Source organism: Silurus meridionalis, chromosome 1, assembly GCF_014805685.1.
Source record: "Silurus meridionalis isolate SWU-2019-XX chromosome 1, ASM1480568v1, whole genome shotgun sequence".
Classification (NCBI taxonomy): Eukaryota; Metazoa; Chordata; class Actinopteri; order Siluriformes; family Siluridae; genus Silurus; species Silurus meridionalis.
The window spans coordinates 5,765,214-5,774,823 of record NC_060884.1 but is presented as its reverse complement, the minus strand read 5'-3'; the positions used below and the strand labels follow the sequence as shown (position 1 = coordinate 5,774,823).

Sequence of the window (9,610 nt, the reverse complement as noted above, 5' to 3'; positions counted from 1 at the left end):
GAGAGAGAGAGAGAAAGAAAAAGAAAACCTGCAAAAGCAACGGCACCTTCTCTTCATTGACGTAGGACTCAAATCGTCATTGCACGCCCTGCAGAAGTGTTAAAAACCTCAGCAGAATATTAAAACCACTAGATAAACCAAGATCAGCACCAGCAAGTGCGTCGTCTTAGTTAAAGGGTTCGAAACTACTCCAGAAGATTTGACTGAAAACATATTTATTGGTCCAATTTCTTTATTTTATGTATTTTATTTCTATGATGTTTTCTGCTTCTATTTTATCACAATAAAAATAGGTTAACACACAGCAGATAAATGGTAATAGGATGCACCGTTCTCACATTTTCCACTCCAATACAGTACTAATACTGGGGTTAATGATCCATTTCTGGCATTACTCTTTTTCAGGTAGTAAAAGATTCGCAAAATCAAGACAACATAGTGCACCTGAGCCAAATTCAAACCAATCTGATATATATCCATTGTTAATCTCTAAAAATCCATAAAACACTAATCAATCAATATATTAAACAATAAACATTTTGCTGATTAAGCAGCTGCCTCACGTGAAACAGTTAAACAAGAGCTGAATGAAGACATTTTAATTAAATGGAAACTAAGTCTAGATATGGATGACTCTATTAAGCCACTGGCAGAACACATATACAGTATTTTTGAAAGGTATTTTTTAGCACTTTCAGTCTAGTGTGTTTTTAGATCTGAAATTTTCCACCCCACCCCTCCCAAAAAAACCCCCCAGACTGACGTAAACTTTTCTTTTTTATCTCAAACTGAAACTCCAGCTGGAATTAAAGTAAAGAAAAAAAATGTGTAAACAGTATTTCTCAGAATACAAGACTGTTTGCCTGTTCATCATAATTAACAAATAAGACACAACCATGCATTGTTTAAATAATACTGGATTACCAAGAACATCACCCCTGCTTTTAGATAACAATCCATGTCCTCCATTTTTCAGGATGTCTGTCCTTAATTTCGGTCGCGCAGCAGTTTAATAGAGAACGCCAGGTCCACCGTGTACGCCAGCAAAGTGATGCATGCTAGCACTGTCTCGCTCATTATAAAGACTTTGCATTTCTCACTGCCATTGTCATTATGGTGCTCGAGTGCTCGTATGAAGCAAACCACCGTGCTTGTGGTATAAAAGATTACTCCCAGTAGACTGAAGCTGGCGAGGACGCGGTCAAATGGTACCGGGCTGCGAGCTGCACAGTCCATTAACATCACTAGGACCGTGGCCACAGACAGAAGCAGACACACACTGTAGGCCACAGCCAACACACAGGTCATCCATGAATGATACGATTGGATGCAGAGGAGCACCAAGGCAACACATCCTCCAAAGACCTGAAGCAGCTTGAGCAGTCCAGGTACGGTGGCCATGTAGCCTCGTTGCTGGCCATCACTTTGCGATCGAATCAGCACAAGCTCTGTGATGTAAGCCAGCAAGGTCAGACAGGAGCCCACAGCGACCACTATTTTCCTAGGGTCAGACTTTTCCGATTGATCCACTAGGATCCACGTGAAGGCAAAGAAGGCAGAAAAAGCCATAAGTGCACCAAGAGTCGCCACGGTGGCCGTGAGGTTCTTCCAAGAAAGTGGTAACAGGTTGTGGAATTGGATGAAGTGGATGACCACAACAAGGAAGGTCAGGACAAAGAAGAGGCACCATGTCACCATGCAGAAGCTGTAGAAGGTTTGAAAATAGATATGTTGAGGGTTATAGTGCACAGATGGGGCCAGGCTGAAAGTGAGGCAGCTGAAGAACAAAGCGCACAGACGGGCTACCGAAAGTGGAGTCGTAAGGGTGCTGAGTTCTCCAAATGTAACTGGCATGATGCTACCGGTGAAGCAACACCTTTCCTTGTGACATAAGGTGATTTATCCTGCCCTGTTCTTATCTATACGCATAATCCATTCAAAGGGCTTTTCGGTACTAGTATATTCCGGTTTTCCATAGAATCCAAATCAGAAACATCCCTCCAGGGCATGCGATCGCTCTAACGTCTCCTCCACAGTGAGTCTTCGACTTGGTTATGATGATGTGTGTCACTGCACTCATTCTAATATACTCCTAGACATGCAAGTGCACACACACACACACACACACACACACACACACACCGCACATACAACAGGATATTTGCACGCCTACTCCTACTTCCTGAAGTCGCTTCTTCAGTACTGTTGTAGCCCCTGTGCAGCCGACCACATTAAAGGCTTCAGAGCACTGCAATCTTCCTCTTTCCCACTCACCCTCCTGCTTTCGGCTACAGAAAACAAACCCACAGGCTTTCCATAGGTCTATTATTGCTAAATGCCACACAATAGTCCTTAAAATACAATGGGGAAAACAATGTGACTCATGTTCTCTGCTTTGGTCCTTTTCCCTCCTTCAAATAGAAGCAAAATCATTTCAAAGTACATTTAAAATACAAATGATAGCATACAAACACTTTATTTATATTGTTGAAAGTCAGTTACTTCAAGTATCAACTATCATTAAATAACAGTATGTTTTGATATAAGGGTTTGACTGATGTTTACAGCTGCGAACTTCACCTTTCAAAGCTGCGGTTTGAGTTTAGAATTAGGAAGGCCACATAAAAGTTGAATATGAATCAGGGGTGAAACCATGCATTCAACAGCATACAACACATTCACCCAGCATACCAAATAAAGTGAACATTGAGCTAGTACAAGCATTAGGCACATCAGGATGTTAAAGTGACACAGCAGGAAGTAGATACGAGGAGATACACATTCTCCACACATATTCACCAAAAATAAACTTTACATGCATACGAACTGGAGTGAATGAAAAAAAAAGTGTTGGGTCAAGCAAATAAGTTTAATACAGCATCAACTGTTAAAGTTCTTAGAAACGCCTTTCAATAGATGCTCTCTCACTTGGGGTTTTGTTTCCGGTAGTGGTGGAAAACTAGATATCCATATCTCTAACCTCCTCAACAAGCAAAACACATAAAAAAAAACACTAGGCAAGTTCTTGCATACAAAACTCGCTATAAAATGGATCTTACACTTTTGTTCCTTCATTGCAGATATTCTCATTCTCAGTACTGGTTCTGCAACCCAACATGGTGCAAATGTTTCGGTTTTCCTTTCTGCTTTATGAAAGTTGCAAGGTTTAAAGAGAGCTTAATTAACTCCCAGAACGTCCATAATATTGGCATATGTTTATATACAGTATATATATATATATATATATATATATATATATATATATATATATATATATATATATATATATATATACACACACACACACACACACACACACACACACACACAATGTATATGGTATGTATAGGAAAAAATGTAGTATAAGAGATTTTAAACACTCTAGGGTAAAGATGGCTTCCCTTTTGAGTTCTCATTATAAATGGGTAATGTTTACTTTTAAAAGCGCTATAAAATGAGCTTCAATTAAATTCAATCAAATGTTCAGGAAAAATAATGCCGAACATTTTCCTACAAAAACACCTTATATTTTAAATTTAAAAGAATCAATCAGGCATATAAAGACATGCTAGTAACGTGAATAAAACCTCTGTGAATTGCAAATTAAATAATGCACTTTCTATGTATGTGAGGATGATACTAACAAGTTTTGATTCAAATGCATTTTGTTATACTGTATATTGCGGTCTATGAGTTTCTAATAAAATGCTAATATTCTGCGCTTCAGGGAACTGATTTTAAAATGTCAACTCTGTTTACACAAATGTGTTTAAGCAAACGTGAAAAACTGCGAACACCTGTGTGTTTATTTTTAGCTGTAATGTGGGCTTGCATGTTAGTGTGTACAATATGTGCGTGTGTGTATGTGTCTTATGCATGCATAAAGGTTTGCGTGGGTGTTCAAGTGAACGCTGTAAAAAAGAAAACTGTCACTTCTCAGGGTTTTTTTTAAATGTTATTTTTAGACAACAATCCCCAGGTATAGCTTAGTGCTAAAAACAGGAAGTCTTATACTCATGCATGATTGCTGTTTGCATAGTGATAGTTTCATGACAGGCTAAAAGGGGCCTTAAACACAAGATTAGCTGGTTGACTCCTTTTTATCAAACCTCTTTTATTCAAGGTAATCGAGCATGACAGAAACGCTTCACTATATAGTACTAACCTCAAATATGTGAATTCAGTGTGTGCAAATAAAAAAAAGAACAATAATAATAATAAATGGATCCTTGGTTTGTTTCTGAGCTCAGTGTTTTACATGTGGAGTTTCACATTCTCCCCATGGGTGTTCAGGTTTCTTTAAAAGTTCCCCTTTTTTTCCCACCTTTCAAAGTAGGTCACTTGATAAATGTAAATTCCCCCTTATTGTAAGTATGTGCCTGGCTATTTTTAGTATATCATTATGTATTAGTAGTACTCTGTAATAGCTAGTATACTGGATATATGTAGACTGTATGTGCTTACTGAACATCCCACTCCATATTTAGTCACCATTTACTGTTATAATATAATAATCTCCACTCTCCTGGGAAGATGTTCCACTAGATGTTGGAGTGTGGTTGTGAAGATTTGTGATAATTCAGCCACATGGGTGTAAGTAAAGTCCAGTTACTAGTGTATTCCCATAGGTATTCAGCAGGGTTGAGGTCTAAGCTGTATAGCAGATCACTCAAGATCTTGCACTTGTTGCTTTGTGCACAGGGGCATTGCCATGAAACAGGTTTCAGACTCCTAACTCAAGTGAAGAGACAATTAAATGCAACTGCATTCAAAGACCTCCTATCAGTGCTAGTATGCTAGTACTTAGCAAAAACAATTTGGCCATAAGGGCAAAATATTAAACTTTAATAGTCCTAAAAACAAAAAGAAAAGTCAGAAAATAAGCTAGAATGAAACAAATGCACTCCTGGGACTCTCATGTGCCACCATTTGCCTGTTTACTTTTGCTGCATTAAATTGTTTAAAGGTAAAAAAGCTAGAAACTCTGATAAATTTACTTATATAGTCTTGTATAGTCTACAAAATGTAAAATTCTGATGTCAAATTCAACACATGTTTAGGTTCACAACATTTATCAACTCCACATTAACTGCTTGATGCTTATCAACACTAACTGGAACAACACACACACTAAAATTAACTTCTGGTTTACCCACAATACACTTGAAGACAAAACACCCAAATTAAATAGAGAATCTCTACCATTCTAAATTATTTTTATTATTTGTTTGTTTCATTCTTGATTTGTTTGACCAATAGTTCAATTCTTAATACCATTAAAAGCATCATATTGTGTCATTTTTGGGTTTGGCCCATTTTTTCATACATTGTACACAATTTGGGATGTTGTGGATGGACTGCCATCTAGAGGCACAAGCACAGAACACCACCCGAGTGTTCACCTCCTCCATTTCTTTTAGCAGGAATCATACCCTATATGGACAAAAAATTGTGGACACCTAAAGATAAGATTGGTATGTGCATATTGAGCATCCCATTCAACATTACTCCCAATTTGTCATTATAAAGACCTCAAGCCACAATGGAGTTAGAAGAGGCAGGTACTGATGAAGAGTGTCTGGGGTGCAGTCAGCATTTCAATTAATCCCAAATGTGTTTAAATAGGGTTCAGGATCAACCCATGTAAACTGTTTTGTGCACAGGGACAGTGTCATGCTGGAACAGATTTTGGTCTCCTAATTCAAGTAAAGGGATCATTTAATGCTACTGTATGTTTTGCTACTGTAATGTCTTATACAATTGTGTGCCTCCAACTTTGTGATATCAGTTTTAGGGGGAAAAAATGGCTGGAAAAGTCAGGTGTCCCAATACTTTTGTCCATATAGTATATATGATTCTTACACAATTCATATTATGTTTCCACAGATATTTCAACATTTATTTATTTATTTATTTTGTATGTAATTTCATGCGTTTTTTTTTTTTACAAGCTTTGTTTCACGCCTCGATGCTATACATTGCTATAAATTTCCATACACTGAAATTTACTGGTTTTATTTTCCACACTTGAATTCGCGCTGCTTTCCTCGGACTCTAATTTTTTTATCCTTGCCGGTTTGCAGATCACGTACTATTTTTGGAATGCCTTCTATCCTCGAACGGCCAAGCGTTTCAATTACGGTTGCCCAGGCTCTCGCCTTTTCTGCCACCCGGGCACTCCCTACTGCAGCAATACTTTTGGTGGCCCACCATCAAAGTTCATGGCCACCTGTCCCATTTACGCCCAGTACAGGACCCTAAGATCCTCACCAGCTAGTCTCCCTCATTCCCTTCCTGTCCCCCGTTGACCATGGTCCCACATAGCCTTAGATTTTGTACCCAGCCTACCCCCCTCGGCCAGCCATTCTACAATCCTTTCGGTAATAGATCGGTTTTCCAAGATGGCTTACTTCATACCTCTTCCCAAACTCCCCTTATCAAAGGAAATGGCCCAACTTCTGTTACAGCACATTTTTTGTCTACATAGTCTCCTCAGCAATATAGTGTCTGATCGAGGTCCCTAATTCATCGCCAGACAGAGCCATTTCCCCCCAGACCAATGGGCAAGTGGAAAGACTCAGCCAAGACCTGGAGACAGTGCTTCACATCCTTGCATCAACGACAATGCTTCCTTGTCTTCGTAACTGATTTTGGTCCCACAATACTTTTCTGTCAGACATCATTCTGTCCGACTCTTCCGTCAGTCATAGGCACACAAGGACTTTTCTCCTTTAATAGTGTCTGAAATTGAAATAAATGCGCAAAATCCACAATCATAATCTAAAACTCCACAGTTTACAGTCGGTCAATCGAGGAACACTTCACTGGGTATTCTGACAATTCTGTAAATTTACATGTCAAACTAATTTCTTGTGGGGTACAAGCATGTTTTTTCTGAACTAATAGGATTTTCTTGAGCAAAGAAGGTGTGGTTTGTTTACCAAATGAATTTGTATGTATCCGGCATCTGATTGGGTTATAGGGATATGATGCCCAGGATTCAGCAGTGTATATGTACCGATTGTATGTGAATTATTGGTTTCAGTGTCCATAAACTGCCAGGAATGCAACATTTAGTTAAAGCTCAGGGCGAAAAAACAAACAAACCAAAGACACAAAAAAATAAAATAAAATTGGCCGCAACAACAAACAGTAGTGATAGCAAAAGAAAGGAGGGAGGTTAATAATTGACTCCTCTACCATTCTGTTGTCGTTGCCAGCGTTTCACAAAGGCATTTAACAGCGACTGGGATCAAAGCGATGGTGACCCCTGCTGCTCAGCCCAAAGGCCCACCGGCCAATAGTCTTTCACCGGCCTAATAATATCGCCTTTATGCCATTAATAAACTGCACACTTCAGTCGGTTCATGTCATTATGTGGAGCTTAGCAAGCTAATCGTTAAAAAAAAAGAAAAAAAGAAGAGAGACACGCATACACATATATACACAAACACACACGGGGCTTTGAACCAGAGCGACATTCTGTCACGCCGTGCAGGGGAAAGACGGCAGGGGTGTGTGGATGCAACATCAAAGAGTCGCCACTGTTTCAGGACACAGTCACAGACAGACAGAACAGCCAGAGGAGCAACAAAAGACACTAAGCCAGCAAAAGCTACAAAACGACCCTGAATGCCAGAGTGTGGTTCATGTGTAGTTGATGTAATTAACCGTACAACTTAATTATTCTTTGTGTACTTGCACCCCAAACACCAAACACCCCAAACTAAAAGAGTGCCACTGGCTGCCGTGCTTTTGTTCCAAGCATACATTGGGTTCATGGTTGAAGAATCAGAGCCAGCAGAGTGGTAGAGCTGGTAGCCCTAGTGCCTTTTCATGCCAGTTCGATGCTGAAATTTGGGGACTGTACCTGTGTGTTTTCTTTATCTTTTTCTGTTCTTTCCACCATAATCCAAAAACATGCAAGTAGGCTGAACGGCTAAGCTAAAAATCTAATTCTCTTCCCTTATACCAAATAAACTCCAGCTCCACCTCGAACCCTGACCAGGATAAAATAATGAAAGATGAATGAATAAATGTATATACACTGATCAATGCTAAGGTTATGGCATTATAACATGATGACAGAAGTGTAGATGCTGGAGACTTGACTAAAAATTCGGATAGTATTTGTAAAGCATTTGGAATTCGATCAAAAATCTGTTACATTGCTCACAACGGATGTCTTCATTGGTCATTGAATATTAAGCCATTCGTTTATCTTCAGAGTCAGAACCAGAGCCTATGCTGAGGTCACACCCAGTCACACCTCTGGGCAAGTTATAATATCAAATCTAAATGATATATAAGGTAGAATAGAATATACTGTAGTTCAGAGGCTTTGATTTTAGTTCTATAGTATATTCTAGTCTTGCCTCTTGCATTGTGTGATCCCGTGTGGGGTGTACGGGACTGTTTGCATGATACTGTGCCTTTTTTATGTTGTTAAAAGACACCGCACACATGAGTAGAGAGTCAAATTGGCTCGAACTCCTGGGAAAATCGGCGAAACTAGTAGCCAAGTTATGCGCCTCCTTCCGCGGTGCAGTCGGAGAGCTTAAACTCTCTTTCTTTTAAGCACTCCATTATTCACGCCGGCCCTCTGAACAGGGCAGATCTTTATTCACCCTCGCGGCGTCCTGCTGGCCTTGGCTTCTTTTGCGCTCCATCTCTCCCCCTGTTGCTCTTTCTGCCTCTCTCCTTGAAAAAAAAACAGAATAAGATGAACTGAGGAGGGGGGTCCAGACCATGCTGCTTCCTTCTTTTATGTGAAACAGATGAGAGAGAGAAAGAGAGAGAGAGAGAGAAAGAGAGGAAGAGAGAAGAAAAGAAAGAGGGAAGGAGAGAGGACGGTGGAAAAACAGAGAGGAAAGTTAAAAGAAGAAAGAAAGAAAGTGAAAAGTGAAGACTGGAGAGTAGTGACGGAAACAGACCGTGTGTGTGTGTGTGTGTGTGTGTGTGTGTGTGTGTGTTTTTTGAAGGAAGCTTTGCCAGCAGCAGCAGGTATTTAAGCCACAGAAGGATTGTGTTTTAGGTCTGGATTTACAGCACCGGCTTCCCATAGAGCCACGCTGCATGGGCCCCGGGGCCTCTCTGTTATTGACCTTGCTCTCTTTTTCCACTTTCCTTTCTCCTTTCTTTCTTTCTTTCTTTCTGGCCAGGCTGATTAATCAAGTGGGATTTATTAGCCCACACTGAAAGGACAGAGGAGCTCTTGATATCAGTCTAGTCTGTGCTTCCTGTATCAGAAGGAAAATTATGAAGGAGGAGGAAAAAAACGATTTGAAGAAGAAGTGAAAAAAAAAAGGAGGTAGATGAGTAGGGTCAGGGAGTGGAGAAAAAAGCAGGAGAAGAAAAAAAAACAAGTTGGGGATGATGAGGATAGAGAGAAGGAGAAAAGGAGGAAGGAAGGTGATGGCGATGAGGAGGTAGAGGAGAAGAATGTCAGAGGAAATTGGAGGAAAGGGAGATAAATCGGGTGAGAGGCAGGACAAAGAAATAGCGTTTGGGCGTGAGCTTGTAATTGAGAAAAATACAAATACAAATAAGAGAAAGAGGAAACCAAAACATGAGAAATTTGGTGGGATAAATGAGAAGAAGAAGAAGAAGA

At 39.8% G+C, this 9,610-nt stretch overlaps 1 protein-coding gene across 1 annotated transcript; it reads right to left on the bottom strand.

The window, feature by feature from the left end:
- Nucleotides 1-214: 214 nt before the first annotated feature.
- LOC124388690 (myeloid-associated differentiation marker homolog) lies at nucleotides 215-2,086 on the bottom strand. The gene has a single exon (XM_046853622.1). The coding sequence runs from the start codon at nucleotides 1,852-1,854 to the stop codon at nucleotides 988-990; it is 867 nt and encodes a 288-aa protein (XP_046709578.1). The 5' UTR covers nucleotides 1,855-2,086; the 3' UTR covers nucleotides 215-987.
- Between the last annotated feature and the right edge of the window lie 7,524 nt (nucleotides 2,087-9,610).

Bases quoted from the DNA above. Each gene is read 5' to 3' on its own strand.
- LOC124388690 (XM_046853622.1), bottom strand. From the start codon at position 1,854: ATGCCAGTTACATTTGGAGAACTCAGCACCCTTACGACTCCACTTTCG.